The sequence below is a fragment of the Pristis pectinata genome, chromosome 2 (genome assembly GCF_009764475.1).
Source record: "Pristis pectinata isolate sPriPec2 chromosome 2, sPriPec2.1.pri, whole genome shotgun sequence".
Taxonomy (NCBI): domain Eukaryota; kingdom Metazoa; phylum Chordata; class Chondrichthyes; order Rhinopristiformes; family Pristidae; genus Pristis; species Pristis pectinata.
This window is the reverse complement of record NC_067406.1, coordinates 16,183,647-16,208,593: the sequence shown is the minus strand read 5'-3', so window position 1 is coordinate 16,208,593 and position 24,947 is coordinate 16,183,647. Positions and strand designations below refer to the sequence as shown.

At 38.9% G+C, this 24,947-nt stretch overlaps 1 protein-coding gene across 3 annotated transcripts in view; it reads left to right on the top strand.

Moving 5' to 3' along the window:
• ctnna2 (catenin (cadherin-associated protein), alpha 2) overlaps positions 1–24,947 on the top strand; it is a 1,078,855-nt gene that overhangs the window by 89,811 nt on the left and 964,097 nt on the right. For all 3 annotated transcript variants that reach the window (XM_052033367.1, XM_052033351.1, XM_052033359.1), the window contains exons 3-6: positions 7,097–7,292; positions 19,816–19,982; positions 20,277–20,396; positions 22,939–23,205. In XM_052033367.1, coding sequence (XP_051889327.1) covers positions 7,097–7,292; positions 19,816–19,982; positions 20,277–20,396; positions 22,939–23,205 — 750 coding nt within the window. The remainder of the gene's footprint in view (positions 1–7,096; positions 7,293–19,815; positions 19,983–20,276; positions 20,397–22,938; positions 23,206–24,947) is intronic.

Genomic DNA, 24,947 nt, shown 5'->3' with positions numbered 1-24,947 from the left:
GTGCGCGCGTGTGCGCATGTGGTGTGATGATGACAACAACAGGAGATCAGGACGTGATGACATTTTGGAGCAGACAGTCGGAGTCAGTCAAAGAAGAGGAGAGAGAGACCAGCCTGTTGGTCTCCATATCAATGGATGAAAAACAATAATTGTCTGTCGCTACAAACCACGTATGAATTGTTGGAATAATCCAGTGGCGTCCACTTTGTCGTTAACCTGTAGAAGGAAATAGGTATTTGTGTGGACGGCCACGTCTCGGATGGCTTTCGGGGTGGCAGACACTTCGGAACAAAGGAATGGAGATCATCAGTGATTGAGGTGTCGTATGAGTTCCAAAGTGGAACATTTGGATTTCGTAATTACTCTCTATTTTCTCTCTACATTTCCTCTTCAGTCAACAGTGGTTTTGCAGAAGCCTTTGCTCACGTTTCACCTTATGGCTTGCTGAACTGAACTTTGAGAACTATTCCTGGACTTGGAGTTTGGGAATTTGCCACACACACACTTCGAGTTTAGTTTTTGGGATTAATGTTTAAGATCTGACATTTTATTTCTAACACTCTAACATTTTTACTTTTATTTTTTTTCTTGTTATCATAAGTAGTTATTAGTAAAATAGTTTTAACGCTTATACATGACTCAGTGTGTTTCTTTTGTTGCTGGTACGTGACACTAGGCAAGTTGTTGAAGTGTCTATGGGAGAAGATTTTAGAGATAGTGACCATAACTGTAAGTTTTAAACTGGTTATGGAGAAGGATAAGGATGATCTGGAAATTAAGGCACTGAACTGGGGGAAGGCCAATTTCAATATCATAAGGCAAGACCTGGCAAAAGTAGACTGGGAGTAGTTATTTTCAGGTTGGTTTACATTTGACTTGTGGGAGTCACCCAGAAGTGAAATATTGAGAGTTCAGAACTGACTCAAGGGTGAAAGGTGATGGCTTCAAGTCCAAGGAACAATGGATGTCAAGGGATATCACGGCTGGATTAATAAAATGGAATCATATGGTGGGCATAGAGAATTGACAACAGGAGAGGCCTTTCAGGAGTGTAGAAAGTGTAGCAGATACAGAAAAAAAGAGAACAAAGAAGTTTGAAATATCACTGATAGACAAGATTAAAAAAATACAAAAGCTTTTTATGAGTATGTTAAGGATAAGCAGCAAACAGGAAAGAACAGGGTCCATTAAGGACCAAAATGGCAATCTGTGCATAGAGCCAGAGGATAATATTTCCTCTTCTGCATTCACGAAAGAGAAAGGAGGGGGCCAGTGAAATGCTTGAACATGTTATCGTTAAGAAGGATGTATTTGGTGTGTTTACAACCTTAAAGGTGAATAAATTGCCATGACTTGATAAGATGCATCTCAGATTGCTATGGTAGGCAAAGGAGAAGATTGCTGGGGCCCTGACAGGTTTTTCAATCCTTGCTGGCCACAGGTGAGATGTCAGATGACTGAAGGACAGCAAATGTAGTACCTTTTTCTAAGAAGGATAGCAGGGACAATCCAGGTAATTCCAGGCCAGTCTCCATAACTAGTTTAAAGGAAGTTATTGGAAAACTATCCTGAGGGACAGGATTAATCAATGACATGGCTTTGTTAGGGAAAGGTTGTGTTTGAATAATTTGAAAATTCAATTTGAATTTTTCCAAAGAGGTAACAAAATGTGTTGATGAGGGCAGTTCAGTTGATGCAGTCTTTGACTAAGTCCTACATGGAAGGCTGGTTCAAAAAGTTAGAGCTCAAGAGATGCAGGGCAAATTGCAAATTGAATCTAAAATTGGCTTGGTAATGGGAGATTGTAGGTGATGGTGGAGGGTTGCTTTTGTGATTGGAAGCCTGACCTGCCATAGGGATTGATGTTAGGACCCTTGCTATTTGTTATATACATTTATGATTGGGATATGAATGTAGGAGGAATGAATAGTAATCTTTGCAGATGACTCAGAACTCAGTGGTGCTGTGCATAGTACAGCAAATAGTCTTAGGCAACAGAATGATATTGATTAGTTTGCAAGGACAGAGGATTGGCAAATAGAATTCAATCCTGAGAAGTGTGAGGTAATGCACTTTGGGAGGACTAAAAAGGGTAGGACATCCACAAAGATGGTGGGGTCGGAGGAATTGAGAATGGAGGGAAGTCCAAGGATCCCTGAAAGTGGCAGCTTAAGTAAATAAGATTGTGAAGAAGGCATGTAGGATATTTGCCTTCATTAGCTAGGGCATAGAATATAAGAGCAGGGAGGTTATGGTGCAACATTATAAAGCGTTGGTTCAGCTACAGCTGGAGTACTGTGTGCTGTTCTGTTTGCTACACTTTAGGAAGGATGTAATTGCATTGAAAAGGTACAGAGGATCATTTCAATTCAAGGAGAGACTTGGTTTGTTTTCCTTGGAGCAGAAGTGGCTAGGGTGTGGCCTGATAGATGTATACAAAATTATGAGGGTCATAGATAGGGAAGATGGATGGAAACTTGTCATGGCAGAGGTATCTAAAACTAGAGGGCATAGGTTTAGGCTAAGGTCAAGAGGTTTTGAGGGGATCTGAGGAAGAACATTTTTAGTCAGAGGCTGCAGTCAGGAACAGTTGCCTGAATAGATGACAGTGTTGAGGATTGCATTTAAGTTGCCCAGGCACAGAAGGCTTTAGACACAGTGCTGGTAAATAGGATTAGCAAGATTGTGCGATGAATTGACAGGATAGATCCAGAGGAGCTTTTTCCTTTAGCTGAAGGGTCTGGAACCAAGGGCATTTCTGGTGTAAGGGGTTATCCACTGAAATGAGCTTTACTTATACAGAGGGTTGTAAATAATTGGAACACCCTTCATGAGCACTGTTTATGCTCAGTCAATAAGTATTCAAGGCTGAGATAATTGGAGTCTGAACACAAAGGAATAAGAGGATTTGAGAATTGGGCAGGTAGGTTTCCTTGAGGCATAAGATATTGAATGATGGAGCAGCTCAAGTGTGGCTTCATAGATCTTCTATTCATATGTAATCTCTGAAGATATTTTTGCAGTAGTAAAACATGAAGAGGGAAATACTATGAAAAGTTTTAGTCTGTTAGGAGACCATTCAGTCCATACCAACCAAAACAGGAGCGTTTTAGGTTACTCCTACTTCCAAGTCCCTTGCCTTGAAGGTTTTAGCTGTACTTTTTAATCGTAATAAGGGTTTCTACTTCCAGCAATTTTTCATACAGTGAGTTCCAGACCCCCGCCATATTGTGGGTAAGAAAAAAAATCCTCAACTTTTCTACTCTTTCTGGCTATGTCTCCTATAATTTTGTTGATCCCTCAGTTTGTACAGCTCAGCCATATCTTCTTTAAGTCTCCTTTGTTCCAAAAAACAATCACAGTCCAATCACTGTCTCATAGCAACAATTGGAAACAATTAGCTTTGATAACATGCTCATAAATCTTCTTTGCGCCTGAAAAAAGATGTTTTGCCATCCATAGTTAAACCAGAGTCCATGATTTTAATGTAAGCATTAAATAAACAAAGGGAGAATGTAGAACGATTCATCACAAGGGGTAATTCTTGCTCAGTCAATTACATTATCCTTGGAGGAATGAGAGTATCTGTTCAGATTGTTACCAAATAATAACAAGCCAATCATTATTTACTTATTTAAAATTCAGGAAATTGACTGGTCTTTTTGTGTTTGACAGCATAACATAGTCATTATCAGTCCTATAGATCCAGTTTCAGATGCATTAACTCTGGCATAACCAGAGGATTTGCCATTATCTGCCTATTGCCTGCTTTTGACAGTTGATCATGCATCTGTGTAAGGACCATATATGGAACAATAGATGTGCCATAAAATGAGCAGTGCAGAGCCTTCACTTGGCATCCGAGCAATTTCTAGTTGATAGACAGTAAGATGTTTGTTAATTGGTTGCTGTGATTCACAAATAGGCATTTTAATACAAATTTGAATGTGGAGTATGTTGCCATTGATAGAAAGATTGAATGGTTCCTTAAGCTAAAATGACCTTTTCTTTAGTAAAGTGCTTGATACAGTATTGATTGTATCATGTCATATATTTACAACACACCCTCCATTTTTTTTAGATCAGTATTATATTTAAGTATTTTCTGCAAAATGCTCAAATGTCAATGGAATATCAAAAAACTGTGGAGTCCAGAAATCTGAAATGTAACCACTCAGCAGGTCAAAAGATTATTTGTCAGAACTTGTGTAAGGGTCCTAAAATAACCAGAAGTGTTAATTGTTTCTGTTTTCTTGCATACCACCTAATTCTGAGTATTGCCAGCATCATTTTGTTTTTATTTCATGTATCAATAACAGACTAGCTTGTGTCCATTAAGATATTGTTCTTCATTTCTCTAAGCCTAAATTTAACTGTTGTTTTGTGCTTGCTCCATGAAGGTATTTCTTTCCTTGATAGTTTAGGTCATTCGCCATGCATGATGGTAGAATGCATGCGGGCTGTAGGAAATTCCCAACTTCCTGGAGTGGTTGACTTAATCCATTTTCCCAGTTTATATTTGGCAGTGAAATAACCACTATCGTTATACAAATTAGCATAGACATAGGCAATTTGGCCTTTTGGGTCAGTCTCACTTTCCTTAATCTTATTTTTCCCATTTCATATTTCAAGCAACATATAAAAAAACACTTCAGAAACTTAAGTTGTTGTATATAAGAAGCATTATTATTTTTGTACTCAGTCAAACTTAAACCACAATTTTACATGATTAGACAAAATGGTACTTGTGATCATAAAGGGCAAAATATGAACAACACTAAAACTACAGAAAATGCTGGAAGCACTCTGGTCAGGTAGCATCTGCACACAAAGGCTTTGTGATCCTGCCCACCTCAAAATTTTATTTTGTCTTCAAGAATTTATTTTTAAAAACATTCTGAAATAATTTATTGAACATTTTCTTTATTTACTGAAATGTAAAAATTGTAAGATTAAACTTTTTCCAAGGATCACAGATTACCTCAAGGTTTGAGGAATAGAGCAGTGTATTGGTTCATAAAGAAATGATAGTTCTATAAGTATCACAATAGGGCAGGGTGGCACAGCTAGCAGAGCTGCTGCCTCACTGCTCTAGTGTTGCAGTGATGTGGGTTCAATCCTGACCTCTGGTGCTGTGTGGAATTTGGAATTTCATAAGTTAATTAGTTACTATAAATTGCCTCAAGTGTACAAGTGAGTGATAGAATCTGTGGGGTGGGAGTAGGGTGGATGTTTGGTGGGAATGTGGGGAGAATAAAATGGGATTAGTATAAATGGGTGCTTGATGGTTGGCAGAGACTTTGTGTGCCAAAGGGTATGTTTCCATGCTCTATGACTCTGTAATAACAAAATAGACAGTAGACCCATAGTGGGTGCAGGAAAATTCTTTCTGAATTGGTCCATCAGTCATTGAACAGCAAGGTGTCTTGCATTGGTCATGGGCAGAAATGCCCTCCTTGATTTTTTTTGGGTCTTCATTATCTTGGGCTTACCAAAGTCTTAAATCAAGGTTAGCATTAGTTCCATTTTGAGAAGTTTTTGTTTAGCCACTTACTTTTCATCCTCTTGTTCAAGTTTAAATACCTTATTTTGAGGGTTGATATATAGAGAGGCTCCTTAGATTACAAAAGACCTGACTTGGGGAAATCCAACTTTATGTAAATTCTTCCATAGTTGTTTAAAGCATTTTTCAAGCTAGTAATAATAATGTTTCACTTTATTCACTAATGACTGGATACATATATATTCCTATATTCCATTACTTTAATTATGGGTAGTGTTAGGGTGATTATTCAATGAAATGAAAGAATTACAGCAAATATACGTGGAGCGATATGAGATGGGTTATCATCAGAAAAATGGACATTTCTGACCTAGAGAAATTGGCTCCCTTACGTAATCTGGTGACTGCTTATACTTTCTTTCCATCACTGCCCTATTACCCTCAACCCATTAGAGAACCAATGTGGAATGAACAAGTACCATAAATAAACTTGCCAATATAGACCATCTTTCCTCATCTGTGCTTATTCAAGTGGTTTTGATGTGTCATCTTTATAAAACTTTTTCCAAGGCCATTGTAATCATGAGACTTAATTGACTTAACTGTCCTATCCATCCAAAGGTTCTAACACTCGGATTCCCCTTTATCTTCATCCCAGCTGATGTAGTATGTCTATCTAATCTTCCCAAAGGGATGTGGCCAAGACTTGAGCACCAGGAACACAGACCACTGCTTTTAGAGCTCTGCTTGAAACAGTCATTTGAACTTCGAAATTGAAGAATGGTGTCTTAACATCTTTCCTTGTACAATTTTTTTTCTGACCGCATGAGTGTGGCCACTAGTACTAGTGGGTTATGTACTTAATATTGTGAAATGAATGCTTGTACTACTAAAAATGAACGCTTTTATACTCCTAAATATCATTAACTATTTACACCTTATTGACATTGTACCCCACAATCCAAAAAATGCAACTTATTTCTGACATAAGATGACTGCAAATCCCTTCTGAATGGCCTGAGGCCATGTAAAATACAATACAAGTTTTCCATTCCTTTGGTTTCTTATTTTTCAAGTGATGGGAGTTCTACTGATTTACAGTTGGCAAAATTGCTAGATTAGAACTGTTGATAAGATTTTATCAGATTAGCATTCAGGTTTTGTGGCATGTATGGATTGAATCAGCAAAAAAGTTTCAGGTATGCAGCTCTTTTAGTAGATTGCCACGATGTGGACCAAGGGATTCCTTGTGGAAAGCACATGTTCCCTCTTAATTTTAAGGAGAAAATCCCAAATATCCCTTGTGCCTCACTGAGAAGCTGATTTCAACTGCCTCAATTGTAGTTGATTCAGATTAGTGTTACAGATAAGTAAATGAACCATTCTGTGAGATTCTTTTTAAATGTTAAGCTGTTTGTCCCATATTTACATGCAAACAAAGGAAATACAACTTGTCATTTGTAATGGACCATTTATACAGCTATCACTTACAGAAGGAAGAGAATGAAGTGCAAAACCTCATTGGAAGTGCACAGCTGGTGATTAAGTAGTACATTGTTGGGAAATTAATTCAATTTTTATATTACTCTTTAGGTAACTACCCTTGTGAATACAAGTAGCAAGGGCCCATCAAGTAAAAAGAAAGGTCGCTCCAAGAAAGCACATGTATTGGCTGCTTCTGTGGAGCAAGCCACACAGAACTTTCTTGAGAAGGGTGACCAGATTGCTAAAGAGAGCCAGGACCTGAAGGAAGAACTGCTAGTGGCTGTGGAAGATGTACGAAAACAAGGTTTGTATTGTTTGGTTTAATATTTATACACAACTATTTGAATATAAAATGCATTGGTTTTCATGCTGTTGACTTTGCTTCATTTTTTTTTAAAAGAGTATAAAAGTTTTGCTTTCCTTTTTTGCACCTTAACAGCTACTGGATATAGTCTTTGTCCATGTGGTTAGTTTTCGTCCATGTGGTTAGTTTTCATGAGAATTTGAAGGGAATGTTAAGTTTGTTTTACTTGAAAGTGTTTGAAGAAAGTGGGTACAAGATTGGAATTCTGACTTCAAAGGCATTCTTATAGGCATTTTAAAGGACACTATATAATGTTTCTCCTCAAGTGTAGATCTTGAGATGCCAATTAACACATTGCCTCTGAAATTCCATCTCATTAGTTGAATTGGCACATATCAAGACACTAATATGTAAATTTTAATTATTCAATCTGTAAAAGATTTTCTAAACTCTTGGAAATTGCAAAATATATACAATAAATACAACAAAATAATAAATACAACAACATTTTTGGAAAGGCCACAGATAATAACTTATGAATTCCTATAAATAGCACATTGATTAGGATTTTCTGATTTATTATGCTTCAATTAACAACAAATAACTGAAGCCACACTTGCTATCACAGTTGGGTATCATCATTAAATTCTTGAAGTATTTTACTTCAAGTTAATAAAATTTCAGTAAGTGATGACAAAAATTGTTTAAAGTTCTTGGGCTATGAATATATATCTAATTTGTAACTTTGATATATTTCAAGACTATAATTGTTTTAATTTCAGTGTTGACTTCTGAATAGCAGTCAGAACAAGAAAATATCAGAAGTCTGAAATAAAAACAAAATATGCTGAAAACACTCAGCAGCTCTGGTAACATGCAGAAAGAAATCCTTAGTGACTCAGAATGAAGTATCCCAGACCTGAAACATTAACTGTTTCTCATTCCACACATGCTTCCTGATCCAATTAGCCATTCCAGCAGATTTGTTTTTCTTACAATCAGAATAGGTTCCTTATGATGGTGGGGTGAAGAACGCAGGCTAGAAGAAAGAGTAAAAGAGGTTTTTTTTCATATTCCTCACAAGATTTGCCAATGGGCAGAACTTTCTGAAAATTCAAGATATTTAGGATGTTGAATTTGGGAAAAACAAGAAATTTTCCACTGAAAGTGAGCATAAGGGAACAAAACTATGTGTGGCAAATCAACATCAACAGGATTGCCTGGGCAGCACTATGCACTATAACGATCTCTCTTTTGAGTACTTATTGTATTAATTGAATAGTTGATACATGTATTAAGCTTGGCTGTATTGAAGTGCTGATCAAAAACATGACTGATAAATGAGCAAAGTATGGCTTAGCTTTATAAAGAACAAAAGCCTCTGATTTTGAAATGTTCCCAATTGTGAATACCAACTTTATTTTGTCACTTAGATTGGTGGAATGGTAAAATTGCTGGAGTTGTAGATAGGAAAAAAGACTGAGGATAAAGTGGGACAGAGATCAGCTGGAAAGTTGGGTGGAGTGCTGGCTGATGGAATTTAAGTATGACATAATGCACTTTGGGAAGTCAAATTCTGGTAGGACAGAAAATGGCAGGGAGTTTAGGAACATTGTTGTCCAGAATGACCTTGGGGTGCAAGTATTTCACTGAAGGAGGCAACACAGGTGGATAGGGCAGTGAAGAAGACATTTGCAATGCATGCCTTCATAGGCTGAGGCATTGAGTATAAGAGTTGGGGTGTCGTGTTGCAACTGTACAAACGTTATACCACAATTGGAGTACTGTGTATAGCTCTGGTCACCACTCTATTGTGGTAACAGAGTGCAGAAGAGACTTACTGGGATGTTACCTGGTACAGAAGGCTGTAGTTATAAGGAGAGATTGGATGGGCTGAGTTTATTCCCATTGGAATGGAGGAGGTTGAGGAGTGACCTTGCAGAGGTTTATAAAATTACAAGGGGCACAGCCTTTTTCCCAGGGCAGGGGAGTCTAGGACTATGGTGCACAGGCTTAAGGTAGAGGGGAGAAATTCAAATCAGATCTGAGGGACAAGTTTTTCCACACAGAGCAGGTGCTGGTAATCTGGAATGAGCTGCCAGAGGATGTGGTGGAGGCAGATGCAATTACTACATTTAAAAGTCATTTGGACAGGTACTTAGATAGGAAAGGCACTGAGAGATATGGGCCTAAAGCAGGCAAATAGGATTATTTGGTGTTTAGTTAGTGTAGCTAGGCATCACAGTCAGTGTGGGCAAGGTGGGCTGAAAGGACCCATTTCTGTGCTATGATTCTGTGATTCTTTGAAGACTATTCTGCAGGGAAGAGGGAGTGAGCCAAGAATTTTGACTGAGATAGAAAAGTACATGAGGTCCTGCAGGCCAATTTTAATGACTGAGGAAAGTGTCAAAGAGCAGGACTTCAAAAATAGTAATCTTTGATTCAGTTCCATGCATTAGCAAGATTTGGAATAGGAAGATAACATAGGCAATTGCATGGCTGGATTTATGAATGAGAAAGGAGGAATTAAGGGTCTTTGGGCACTAGGACCATTTCTGGTGGATGTGAAACTTGTACAGGCTCGACAGGTTGCACCTCAGCTGAGATTGTGGTCCTCACAGTAGGTTCTCCAACTGTTGTTGCAAATGGGGGAAATGTGTCATGGGCAATAGGCATCAGGATGCAGGTATTGAAAAATGAGAAAATAGGTGAAGAAAGATTGGGACAGATAGACTCACTGGAGCAAGAAATAGTATGGTTTTGTATTGGAACAGACTAAGTGGGAGTATAGGTAGTATTGAGTACTAAATATTCCTGTATGGAGTAACCTAGAAATTGGATTTCTTTTTTTGGTACATTTAAATAGGTACAGGTCAGGTAGTTCTGCTATAACAATTGATGAATTAGGGAACTATTTGCATTACATGGGATGCATTGGTTATAACACAATCATGAACTAGCACCACATACATAGGGAAACAAACTGCATGCAGCATAGGAACTCACAGCTGCTTTGTAAACTGTGCTGCAAGTTATTGTGCTTTATTTACCATTGCATTTCAAAGTTGTACAATGGGTGGCAAAGGTGATAAGAATATGTCTAAGAAGAGATGCGGTAATGATAGTGCTGATGGTGATCAGAAAAGAAAGGGCACTGCTCAAGAAGAAAACAAGCAGTAAACAAATGCTTTAAAAAAACAAAAGCATATGATATAATTCAAGCTATTGGGTTTAAGGAATCTACAACTTGTACTATAAGGGATAATGCCAGAAAGATAAAATGAAATTATCCTTCTGGAACAAATACAAGTGCAAACAAAACTATGTGGTCAAGGCCAAAGGTGATAGAGGAGATTGAGAGACTCCTGAGTGTGTAGATTAAAGAACAAACAAGGAAGTATTCTGGGACAAGATTTTTGACAATAAATGAGAAAACATTGGCAATCTACAAATACTTGATCTGAACCTTGATCTGTAAACCCTGGTGATGTGGTACCTTTCAATTTCAGCAGTGGTTGGTTTACAGGATTTAAGAACCACTATGGCTTGCACATTGTGAAATTATGTGGAGAAACTGCAAGTGAGGACAAACATGCTGCAAAAAAAAATTCCCTCCCATTGTAATGAAATTGAGGAGGAAGGTCAAATATTTAACTTTGATGAAGCAGGCTTCTATTGGAAAAAGATGCACTGTAGGACCTGTCTTGTGGGGAAGAAGCATATGCTCCTGGTTTCAAGGCAGCTAAAGACTGATTGAGTGTGATTTTAGGAGCAAATGTTAGTGGAGACTTGAAGCTTAAAGCCATGATTGTGTACTACTCAGCCAATTCTCCTTAAAAGGCTTGATTAGGTCAAGCCTACCTACGTGGGTATTTCCAGTCAAGCAAAAGAGGTTGGATGACTGGATGTTTTTCCCCCCTATCTCATTGTTGAAGTTTGAGGGAGAATTCAAAAGTTACCGCAAGAATATCAATTTTAAAATTCTTCTTATCATAGACATTGCACCTAGTCATTCACCTGCAATTGCAGAGCTGTCAGAACATAAAAAGCTCTATTTTTGCCTTCTACCACCTCCCTCCTACAACTGCTTTATCAAGGAGTTTACTATTGGAGGCACGCATTCCAGTCCAGCCATAGGTTGTGGCAGGGCTTACATGCTATAACGAGCTACAAAACAAAGTCGGGCAGCAGCACTGACAGCAATGCATTCCTTCCTGATGAGCTTAATACATTGTCAGGTTTTGCAGAAACCTGATAGAGCAGAAGGATGGCTAGAGTATAATGTTTCTCCTCAAGCGTAGATCTTGAGATGGCTAGAGTAAAGCTGTGATATTACCTACAATACTTCTTGCATTGAAATAGATGCACCTGAGAATATTTCTATCACATACAAACCTTGGATTTCTGTCAATACCTGCAGTCCTCGCATGACCTTTCCTCCTCCACCTCACTATCTGCTCTAACACTCTGGTTCCCTGCCCCCTGCAAATCTAGTTTAAACTCCCAGAGCAGCACTAGCAAACCTACCCACAAGAATGTTAGTCCCCCTCCAGTTCAGGTGCAAACCATCCCATCGGAACAGATCCCACCTTCCCTGGAACAAAGCCCAATTTTCTAGAAACATGAAGCCCTCCCTCCTGCACCAATTCCTTAGCCACATATTTAGCTCCATGATCCTCCCATTTCTAGCCTCACTAGCTAGTGGCACAGATAGCAATCCTGAGATTGCAACCTTGGAGTTCCTGTCCTCCAACTTTACACCTAATTCTCTAAACCCTTTGTAGGACCTCCTCCCTATCCACATCATTGGTCCCTACATGGACCACAATATCTGGCTGCTCACCCTCCCGAGAATATAGAGAGCTCGATCTGAGATATTATGGACCCTAGCACCAGGGAGGCAACAGACCATCCAGGGTTTTCAATCTCTCCCACAGAACCTCTTATCTGTCCCCCTAACCATTAAATCCCCTATCACTACTGCTCTCTTTTCCCTCTTTCCTGAGGGAAGGGTCCCATCTCAGTGGGAGAGATGCAACTACTGCAACTTGTCCCTGGTAAGTCATCCCCACCAGCAGTATCCAAAATCATATACTTATTGTTGATGGGAATAGCCACAGGGGTGCTCTGCTCTTTCAGTCTATACCCCCTTTCCTGACAGTCACACAGCAACCAGCCACCTGACTTCTAGGGGTGACTATCTCCCTGAAACTCCTGTCTATTTCTGCCTCACAAATGATCTAAAGTTCATCCAGCTCCAGTTCCCTAACTCAGTTTGTCAGGAGCTGCAGCTGGATGCACCTTTTACAGGTGTAGTCATCAGGGACAAGTATGTTGTCCCTGACTTCCCACATACTGCATGTGGAGCACACAACTGCCCTAGCTGCTGCCATCACTACCTACTCCTAAGTTAATTAAATTACAGGAAGTTACCAGCCTTACCTCTCTGGGAGCAAGCTCTCCCTCAGCCTCTGCTCACCAAAGCCTCAAAGCTCCACTCTTACCCTGAGCCACTCACACTAGCCACTCCTCTTCAGTTACTCCTCCTTATATTTGTCACTGCCAATTACCTCAAGTACACAATCCCTCTAATCAAGCACTCAACACTGTTTAACCCTTCAGTTACCCTCCACTTGTTAAGCTTTTTAAATATACTCACCGTACCTGAAAGGGAACTGCTGCTCCAACGGTTCCCGGGCTCCTTCTGTAAAAGAAAAAGCCAGTGAAACACACAAGCTTTTTAAATACACTCACCGTACCTGAAAGGGACTTTCTGCTCCAATGGCTCCTGGGCTCCTTCTGTAAAAGCTACTCGATGAAGTGTATGCAGAATGATACAATATGGGTGGCAATAGAAAACGGAGGGCATTGTGATGCAGTACTGAGAGAAAGCTAGTACATTAGGAAGAAGAGGTGTAACAATTTCGACAATGGATTTGGGGGAACTTATTTGTTTCTTACATAAAAATCGGTTTTTGGACAGTTCCCAGGAACGGAACACTTGCATAACCCGGGGACTGCCTGCATTAGCTTTTAGGGCTAGAATTTAAAACCATGTACAGGAGGGCTTTGTAAGTCAGAATGTGGTGAAGAGGCAGCACTGGACCTAATGTTAGAGAAAGTACCTGGGCAAGTGACTGGAATGTCAGTGGGAGAGCATTTTGTAGATAGTGACTATAACTCTAAGTTTAAAAGTAATTATTGGAAGAGGATAGATCTCGACTAAAAACTAAGATCCCAAAGTGGGGAAAACTGATTTCAATGCCATAAGACAACACCTGGGAAAAGTAGACTGAGCAGCTACATGCAGACAAGTCCACATCTGTCAAATGGTAGTCATTCTAAAGTGTGAGTTCAGGGCCAAAGTGTTCCTATAAGGATGAAAGGTATGGACAAGTCCAAAGGATGAAAGGTATGGACAAATCCAAAGAATACTGGATGCTGAGGGATATTGAGAGTGTGATTAAAAAAAAGGAAATATATGGAGTGTCACAAACCAGCAACAAAAGAAACACACTGAGCATGATTCAGTGTTAAAAACTATTTTATTAATCACTACTTATGATAATACGTAAAATAAAAGTAAAAATGTTAGTATGTTAGAATTCAAGAATGTTAAACCTCAAACGTTAACCCCAAAACTAAACTCGTCGTGTGTGTGTGTGACAAAGTCCAAAACTCCCAGTTCCTGAATGGTTCTTAAAGTTCAGTTCCGCAAGCCATAAGGTGAAACATGAGCAAGGGCTTCTTCAACAACCACCGTTGTCTGAAGATAAGATGTAGATGTAGAAAAACATAGAGAGGGTACATACGAAATCCAAATGTTCCACGATGGAACCCAAACGACACTTCAGTGTTTACTCGGTAGTGACTTGCTCACCCCGAAAAGCATCCGAACCGTGGTCGTCCACACATAAATACCTGTTTCCTTCTACAGGTCAGCAACAAAGTGAACTCCACCGGATTACTTCCAACTTCCATACATGGATTTCAGTGGTAAACACAGTTATTGTTTCTCATCCATCGATAGAGAAAACAAGCAGGCTGGTGTCTCTCTCCCTTCTCTCTCTCTCTTTCTTCTTCTTCTGACTTCTTCAACGTCATTACGTCCTTTATCTTCTATTGACGTAAGCACGCCCCACACACACATACACACACACTCTCTATCTTAAAGGGACTTTCACTGAGTCCGTAACACCTCCCACCTAAAAAAAAAATTTTCCCAAGAAAATTTTAACCGCGCATACAGTTAGTAATGTTAATAATTATCATGTTACACAACTACAGACTATCAGATTAGTATAGATACATGTTTCCCATTTAACATCGGGAAAGACAATCAGCAATCACATTATCTTTGCCTTTAATGTGAGTTATCATGAGATCAAACTCTTGCAAAATTAAACTCCAGTTTAACAGCCTTCTGTTCTTGTTTTTGACTCGGCTCAGAAACACCAATGGGTTATGATCTGTATACACAGTCAATGGTTTCTGAGCGGTGCAAACATATACACTGAAATGTTGCAAGGCTAAAACAAGCGACAGTAATTCTTTCTCTATGGTGGAATAATTCTTTTGATGCTCATTAAATTTCTTTGAAAAGTAAGCTACAGGATGGTCAATATCATCAAGGTCACCCTCCTGCAACAACACAGCTCCTGCAGCTTCATCACTGGCATCTACTGCTAATGAAAATGGCTTTTCAAAGTCAGGTGTTCTGAGCACAGGATGGTAGCATAAAATGGCTTTCAGCTTCTCAAATGCTTCTTGACAAGAATCTGTCCAAACAAACTTTACTCCCTTCTTCAGAAGATTAGTTAGGGGAAGAGCAATATCAGCAAAACTTTTACAAAATTCTCGATAATATCCAACCATTCCCAAAAATCTTCTAACAGTCCTCGTACCTGTGGGAATAGGGAACTCAGATATTGCTTGAACTTTTGCCTGAACAGGAGCTTGCTTGCCTTGACCTACAACATAACCAAGATACGTCACAGTGGCATGGCCAAATTCACTTTTAGCCAAGTTAACTGTAAGGTTAGCCTTGGAAAGTCTTTCAAACAACCTTTCTAACGCAGAGATGTGATCTTCCCAAGTATCATTCCCAGTCACTAAGTCGTCAATGTAGGCATCTGTATGTTTTAACCCATGAATCACTGAATTAATCATTCTTTGAAATGTTGCCGGAGCATTTTTCATTCCAAATGGCAAAACATTGTATTCATACAATCCAGAAGGGGTTACAAAGGCTGAAATCTCCCTTCCTCTATCTGTTAATGGAACACACCAGTACCCTTTTAATAGGTCAATCTTTGTAAGAAATTTTGCCTTTCCCACTCTGTCTATGCAATCATCCACCCTAGGAATAGGGTAAGCATCTGACTTTGTTACAGCATTCACTTTCCTGTAATCTGTGCAAAATCTAACAGTTCCATCAGGTTTAGGTACAATAACACAGGGCGAACTCCAATTTGAAGTAGAATGTCTAATAATATCATTTTCCAACATGTATTTTATTTCCTGATCAACAAGTTTACTTTTTTCCACATTCATTCGATATGGGTGTTGTTTGATTGGTTTTGCATCCCCAACATCAACATCATGGGTAATTATCGATGTTCTGTTTGGAACATCTGGGAACAGATTTTTAAATTTTAAAATTAATTCTCTCATCTGTTGTTTTTGTGAAACTTGTAAATGGTCCAACTTCGTTTCAAGGTTCTCCATGATATTTTGGTTTTTCAGTTTCGATGGAACAATATTTGGTCTAAATTGGCCTTCCTCAACATCAACATCAGGCATTCTAGAAACAACCTTTTCACCATCCACCAAGGCCACAACTGAATCCCTCTCATAATAAGGTTTTAGCATGTTTACATGACAGAGTTGTGTTTTCTTGCGTCTATCTGGTGTTTTGATTATATATGTTAGATCAGTCACTCGAGATTCAATAACATAGGGTCCAGAAAGGTTGCTGTGAGTTCAAACTGGCCAAGGAAAGGATGGGCTCTTATGGTACAGAGTGTGATTAAAGGTAAAGCTCAAAAAGCTTATTCTGCTTTGTCTGTTGAGGATGCAGCTGATTATACCAAGGTAAAACAAGCTATTTTGAAGGCCTATGAATTGGTCCCTGAGGCTTATAGACAAAAATTCAGAGACTTGAGGAAATCTGCAGATCAGACTTATATGGAATTTGCCAATGGAAAGAGAATATGTTTTGAACGATGGTGCCTGGCTAAAAATGTAGATGGGGATTATGATAAATTGACAGAATTGATACTGGTGGAAGACTTTAAAAGATGTGTTCCAGCTGAATTAACAACATATTTAAATGAAAAGGCAGTGGAAACTTTACAAGAAACTGCTAGGTTGGCAGATGATTATGCTTTAACCCATAAATCCAAATGGGGACAACCTAAAACCTTTCAAAAGAGTTACAAAGACAATCCAGGTAAACCAGAGATTAAATTGGGAGGTAATCAAAAAGGAAAAGATGAAAAGAAGCCAGGGCTGGAGAAACCTGTTGAGCGTACTTGTTATTACTGTAGGAAACCTGGCCACGTGATATCTAATTGTGCCTTTTTGAAGAAAAAGAAGGAAGCTGGGCCCAATGCTTGCTTTCAGGCAATTAAAAATCAAAAAGGTTTAGGAGATGCTGTTAAAGATCAGTCCTTGCAAGAGGGAAAAGCGGAAAAGTTGGAGGAGGTGAGAAAGGAATTCCGTTCGTATGTATCAGAGGGTTTTGTTTCACTGAATGATGAGTCACCCCAGGTGCCAGTGAAAATTCTTAGAGATACTGGGGCTAGTCAATCTCTCTTGCTGGACAGTGTTTTAAATTTTGGTGAAGAAAGTGACACTGGTGAAGTAAATCTAGTACGAGGCGTTACAGGTGAGACCATGTCTGTCCCTTTTCACAGGGTGATTTTAAAGTCAAGGTTCGTAGAAGGACCAGTCGAGATAGGGATAAGACCTAGTTTGCCACTGGAAAAAGTCCAACATCATTTAAGAATACTCAGGATGTTCAACTTACTAAGGATCAAAGCGGACTAGGAATTGCAATTAGTGAAGAGAGTACCAATGATGGAGTAGTTATCAAGAATCTAACAGAATATGGAACAGCATCAAAGGATGGAAGGGTTAAGGTTGGGGATCGAATCTTGGCAGTGGATGATGAACCTGTTATAGGTCACCCTATAGAAAAGGTTATAAGTTTGCTGAAGCAATCAAAGAACACAGTTAAACTAACCATCAGTTCGGACGATGTGAATCCGCAGCAGTCTCAGACACCACCTGCCATTGCTGCTTCAATAGATCTTAAAAGCATTCAGCCTCCTTCCACCCACAGTACTGCTACCTCACCTGATCTAGATTCCAGCAATAAAGACTCGAGTAGATCTTCAACACCTGTTTCATCAACATTGGATATGGCATCCTGTCCGATTATCCCGGACGAGCCCCCAATTTTGTCACAAACCAGCAACAAAAGAAACACACTGAGCATGATTCAGTGTTAAAAACTATTTTATTAATCACTACTTATGATAATACGTAAAATAAAAGTAAAAATGTTAGTATGTTAGAATTCAAGAATGTTAAACCTCAAACGTTAACCCCAAAACTAAACTCGTCGTGTGTGTGTGTGACAAAGTCCAAAACTCCCAGTTCCTGAATGGTTCTTAAAGTTCAGTTCCGCAAGCCATAAGGTGAAACATGAGCAAGGGCTTCTTCAACAACCACCGTTGTCTGAAGATAAGATGTAGATGTAGAAAAACATAGAGAGGGTACATACGAAATCCAAATGTTCCACGATGGAACCCAAACGACACTTCAGTGTTTACTCGGTAGTGACTTGCTCACCCCGAAAAGCATCCGAACCGTGGTCGTCCACACATAAATACCTGTTTCCTTCTACAGGTCAGCAACAAAGTGAACTCCACCGGATTACTTCCAACTTCCATACATGGATTTCAGTGGTAAACACAGTTATTGTTTCTCATCCATCGATAGAGAAAACAAGCAGGCTGGTGTCTCTCTCCCTTCTCTCTCCTTCTTCTTCTTCTTCTTCTGACTTCTTCAACGTCATTACGTCCTTTATCTTCTATTGACGTAAGCACGCCCCACACACACATACACACACACTCTCTATCTTAAAGGGACTTTCACTGAGTCCGTAACAGGAGGTATGATCAGTAAGTTTGCTGATGACACAAAAATTGGTGATGGTGGTGTTAATAGTGAGGATGGCAGTCTTCGTCTACAAGATGATATTGATGAGTTGGTAAAATGGGCAGAGCAATGGCAGATGAAATTTAATCCTGATAATGGTGAGATGATGCATTTTGGGAGGACTAATAAGGCAGAGACACACAAAATGAATTATAGGGGCCTTGGGAATATTGAGGAACAGTGGTATGCAAGTTGAACAATCCCTAAAGGAAGGAACAGAGGTGGTGCTGAAGGCATACAGGATACTTGCCTTCATTAGCTGGACGTAGAATGTAAGAGCAATGAGATTATAGTATAACTGTATAAATCGTTGGCCACAGCTAAAGTACTATATTTACTTCCGGTCGCTGCATTATAGGAAGGACAGAGTTGCACTGGAGAGGGTGCAAAGGTGATCTTTCTCTGGGATGGAGTGTTTTAGTTACAAGAGACTGGACAGGCTGGGTTTGTTTTCCTTGGAATGGAGGAGACTGAGGGGGTACCATATTGAGCTGTGCAAAATTATAAGGGGCATAGATGGTATAAGTGGTAAGAATTTTTGTCTGCGTAGCAGAGGTGCATAAAACCATCGGGCACAGAAGTAGGGTAAGGAGAGGATGCTGTAAATGTTAAGCTGGAGGAGCATATGCTCTCTACAGGGCATCTACGATCTGTGAAGAGTGCAAGCAGTCAATCAGATTGAAGTAATATGAAATCAACAGCATAAAGTTTGTACCGGAAGTCTAAGTTGGAATAGTGAATTCATGAGACAATATTGCAAACTAGATGCAAAAAAAGCCAAAATAGAGAAGGAAAAGGGGATGGTGTTAAAAAATCTCAGAAAAGCAAGAATACAATTGCAAATGAAAGCTGATGGAGTGCGACTTATTGTTTGTTAGAGTTACTTTTTAATGCACCAGAATGGTTATTTGATAGTAACTAAAACAATAAATGAATAAAAAGGGAACTTCATCTAAAATGCACACTCTAATTTTCTGCAGAATGTTTAGATAAGGTACTCAAGCCATTCAAGGTATGTAAATGCTAAGTTGAAGAATGAAGTAGAACTTTCTAATGAAGTCATTGTTGGAATGCCACACTTTAATCATGAATCTATCCTCATCTGAATTTGCTGGGTGATCTGTGCAAAAATAATTAAGTGCACTATTAGCTTTATTCTATTTTGAACAGTAAATTCTGGCCCAAATGTAAAACTGAGAAGATTACAAATTTTTAAGATGTGTGCAGATCTGAATTAAAATGATGCTCAAAAAAGCAATTCATTTGTTACTATCACATTTCTACTTCTTCTCGATAGGAGAATCAATGAGAATTGCATCTGCAGAGTTTGCAGAAGATCCCTGTTCTTCTGTAAAGCGTGGAACCATGGTGCGGGCAGCTCGTGCTCTGCTATCTGGGGTAACCCGCCTGCTGATCCTGGCTGACATGGCGGATGTCATGAGGCTTTTAACTCATTTGAAAATTGTAAGATATTAGCTTACTAACCAATTTAGAGAAAAACTAGTCAGATTTTAGAAAATTAACATACTGTATAGATATATTACTGAAATTAACTGTTGACAAAATTACATTTATTTTTCCTTGCCATTTAATTTAAGGGTACGTTTATATAAAATCACAAATTGTATTTGGGTCTCTATGAATTTTGATCAAATTTTGCTGAAATATTCAGTCTTAACTCTTTGTTTAAAATTTGCAGTTTTAAAAATGTGGCTCAAGTTTGGAAATTAATTGTAATACATATTACTAAACGCATAGGTGGAGGAATCTCTGGATGCTGTTAAGAATGCAACCAATGAGCAAGATCTGGCAAGTCGCTTCAAGGAATTTGGGAAGGAAATGGTTAAGCTCAATTATGTGGCTGCTAGAAGACAGCAGGTAAGACAAAAACCTTTGTATTCACTTTGCAAGTTATGCATATTTGCTGAAAATAGCCAAATGCTAACAGTTTTATAAAAGTTTCGGTACTCACAGTGAAAAAAACGCAGGGAAGATCAAACCAGATGAAACATACCAGTTTGGAAAAAAACACATTAATGCATTAAATTAGTTAGTGGCATGAATCAACTTTAATTCTTGTTCTTTTACAAATAATTACAGGCCAAAAAGAGGCCATTTGACCAAATGTACACTTATCCGTTTCCTCCTATCCTCTTATCTAACAGTATCAACATGTGCTTGTATTCTTTCTCCGTGGTGTGCTTACCTGGCTTCTCCTTGGAGTCACTCCCTTTAGTAAAGAATTCCACATTCTAATCCTGCTCTGAGTAAAGCAACTTCTCCTCAATTTTCTTTTGGACTTATTAATGACTTTCTTATATTGGAGACCACTTCTGCACTGTACTTCCTTTTTCAATAACAGAACAGATTTTCAGCTTCAAGCAATGGTCTGATACTGTCATGCAGTAGTTTGGTGTAATTATACAAACCGTCACAGAATTCTACAATGAAAAGAATTACCAAAACCTTAAGGTAGTTAGGAAATCATATGGGACCCTTACCTTTATTGATCGAGGCAGTGAATACAAGAAAAAGGAATTCTTGCCAGAAAAGTTTAAAATATCAGTTAGGTCATACCAGAACACTGGAGTGGGGATTTATGAGAAATTTGCAGGACTTGACAAATATAATTATGAGGAGGGATTGTGAACATTGCATGATGATTTGTTCAATGTGGAGGCTGGCAAATTGGAAAGTGAAAACAAGGGAACCCTATTCTTGTTCTGGCTGGGGGGAGGGTGGGTGAGAACAGATGTGTGGGCAATAGAGGAAGTGTGATTCAGAGCTCTGTCAACAATGGAGGAGAAGCCATAGGTTAAGAAGAGAAATAAGGTATTATAGAGGCACTGATGTGGAAAGATGAAGAAACGGGGTGATAGAATGGAAGTGGGGTAGAAAGAGGTGTAGTTAAGATGGCTGAGTGAGTTGGTGGGCTTCTAATGGATATCGGTTGCAAACCCATTCCCTAAGATGGAGGTAGAAATGTTGGGAAAGAGAAGGAAATGGACCATGTGAAACTGAGTGCAGGGTGAAAATTGGCAGCAAAATTATTGAAATGTTCAAGTTCTGTACATGTGCATGAAACAACAATGTCGTCGTTAGTATAATAGAAGCAGATTTGATAGTGAGAGCCTGAATTGGACTGATAAAAGGATTATTCTACATATCCAACAAAGATACAGCCAACTATAGGCATATATTTATCAGGTTGAATGGCCTATTTCTCTACTGTCAAGATTACAATAAATGAGGCTTTGCTATTGGTTGATCTGGGAGAGAATGTGTTTTTTATTTGGAATTTTTCTGAAGGTATTCAGCCTATTGTCCATGGGAATCACAGTACCCATTAAACAAAAAGTCTTTACAAATTATCCTTTATAAACTTAAAAGTCATAGTTTTAACCCTGCATACCAGGAAGAGAGATTATGGAGGTCACCGGTTTTTCAGAAGATTGAAAAATTTCTGAAAAATATCTAAAAAGGTAATAAAGAGGGTGTAAATAGATTAGAAGAGGAAACTAGCTTGAAGCTATAAAAATAGTTTCTACAAGTGTATAGAAAGGAAGAGAAAGGTTAAAGTAAATGTCATTTCTTTAGAGATGAAGGTGAGAAATTAATAATGGGAAATAAACAGTGAAAACTTAGTGCAAATATTTTATATCTGTTTTTGTAGTCAATGACATTAAACCATATCAACAATAGAAAATCAGGGGGCAAAAGGGATGGATAGACACAAACTAATCATTATTGTTAGAGAAAAGAAGTGCTAACAGGACTAAATGCCAACACGTCTGTTGGATTAGATGGGCTGCATCCTAAATTTTAAAACAAAAGTGGCTGCAGAGATAATAGATGGAATGGTTATGATCTTCCAAAAGGAAAAGTCCCAGAAGATTAGGAAACCACAAATGTAATGGCAACTCTTTGTCTTGCAATGATGGACTTCTCTCAAGTGGCAGAGTGCAACCCTCCTGCCATTTCCCAGCAGTTAAACTGGGTAATCTGTCCATGTCCACGTTTCAACTTTGTATGGATTCAACAACTCTATTTCATTGGAGAGGAATGGCTGGTAAGGAGGGAGGTACGTTTCAGGTAACTTATGATATTTGAATAGATGGATTAAGTTAAAAGCATGTAATTGTGTATAAGCGTTTCCTGATGTTTAAATAGTATTTATTTATTGTGTTCAAAGTGTAAGTGTTTCATCTTTAATATTTTGAATGGTTATGGATGCCTGGAGCTGTGGGTTCATTGTCATTCAAAGTATATCTGTTGGGATTACAAGTGGAAGTGCAGACCTCATCAATTTAGGTTGAAGCTGTCTAGAGAAACTGTTTAATCTAAGAGCAAGCTTAATAGTTTGGTGAGCTGTCCTAATGAAATTCTGGCCTTTGTTTGTCTTGCATGTTTCCAATTGCAGGAGCTGAAAGATCTCCACTGCAGGGATGAAATGGCAGCTGCTCGAGGTGCTTTGAAGAAGAATGCTACAATGCTGTACACTGCTTCCCAAGCATTCCTCCGACATCCTGATGTGGCTGCCACCAGAGCCAACCGTGATTATGTCTTCAAACAAGTTCAGGAGGCTATTGCTGGAATTTCAAATGCAGCCCAATCCACTTCAATGGCTGATGACAAACATGGGCAGGTTGGCATTGGGGAACTTGCTGCAGCTTTGAATGAATTTGATGTAAGTACTCTTGATATTAGGTATCTTGTTCTTGTGGCACAAATGATCAAATGCTGCATGAAAACATTAGAGGTAGATTTTCATCCTCATTGTCAAGGCACAAAATTATCTGCCCTTAATGGAATGTGTCCAGATTCCAATCACAGAACATAGAACATTAAGGCATAGCACAGGCCCTTCGGCCCACTCTACTTGAAGATCAATCTAACCATTCCCTCCCAAATACACCTCCATTTTCCTATCATCCATGTGCCTATCCAAGGGTCTCTTAAATGTCCCAATTGTATCTGCCTCTATCAGCACCCCTGGCAGTGCGTTCCATGCACTCACCACACTCTGTGTAAAAAAAAAACTTACCTCTGATATCCCCCCTGTACTTTCCTCGAATCACCTTATAAGTATGCCTCCTTGTGTTAGCCATTTCCACCCTGGAAAAATGTCTCTGGCTGCCCACTCGATCGATGTATCTTGTATCTTGTACTTATCACCTTGTACACCTCTATAAGGTCACCTTTCATTCTCCTTCACTCCAAAGAGAAAAGCCCTAGCTCGCTCAATCCCTTAATAACAATGAAATGAAAATGTTGTAGATTTTCTGAAGGTCTGGCCATCCAATAATGATTACTTCTACTGATGTTAGCTCTTGATGTCCAGATTTTCAAAAAACTGCATAAAATATATTACTTGCTGCTTTGGAAAGTTTGATATGTTTTTGAAATTATTAATTTCAGACTTTGGATAATTATTCTAGTAAGTATGCCATTGTGGGGAGAGTGAGGTTCAGAACCAGAATCAGGTTTATTATCACTGACTTATGTCGTGAAATTTGTTGTTTTGCGGCAGCAGTGCAGCGCAAGACATAAAAATTACTACAACTTGCACAAAAAAATACTGTGAAAGAGGAATAACGAGGTAGTGTTCATGGACCGTTCAGGAATATGATGGTGGAGGGGAAGAAGCTATTCCTAAAACACTGAGTGTGGGTCTTCAGGCTCCTGTACCTCCTCCCTGATGGAAGTAATGAGAAGAGAACCTTTCCTGGTTTTTCTCCAAAACTCTGAAATTTTCACATCCTCAAGTATTTTATCCAATCTATCACCTTTTATAATTATGCACAATAAAAATTCTCTTCATGTTATCTCTCTTTCTATTTCTAATTATCCTATATCCCTAGTTTCCACCACAATAAATATTTATTGCATCAACATCCTTCTATTTGTTGGGGTACCACCGTGGCAGAAAACAATGGATTCTTCTCCAGTGTACTAATGAATGAGAGCTTGTTTTGCAGGTTGGCCTTCCAGCTTTGTTGCAAGGAAAGAGGTGGGGGATGGATGAGAGGAGAGGAGGAAGAGGTGCTAAGTAATGTGTGTAAGGGAAGGAGGCAGGGAACAGTGGTTGAAGTGGTATCTTATTGCAGATTTGGCACATGTGAAGATTGTTCCCCCATGGACTCATATGAAACTGGGTTTCCTATATAATTTCATCTTTCTATGTGGTGTGTCATGTTTAGCCTTGGTTCTCTTTGTTGCTTCATCCCTTTAAAATTATATAACTATATAGTTACATTATGTCATTGTTCCTTCCAAAATGCATAATTTCCAATTCAGCACCTCATGTTTAAGACCATAAGACACAGGAGCAAAACTAGGCCATTCAGCTCATCGAGTCTGCTTCGCCATTCGATCATGGCTGATTTATTTTTCCCTCTGAACCTTATTCTCCTGCCTTCTCCCCATAAC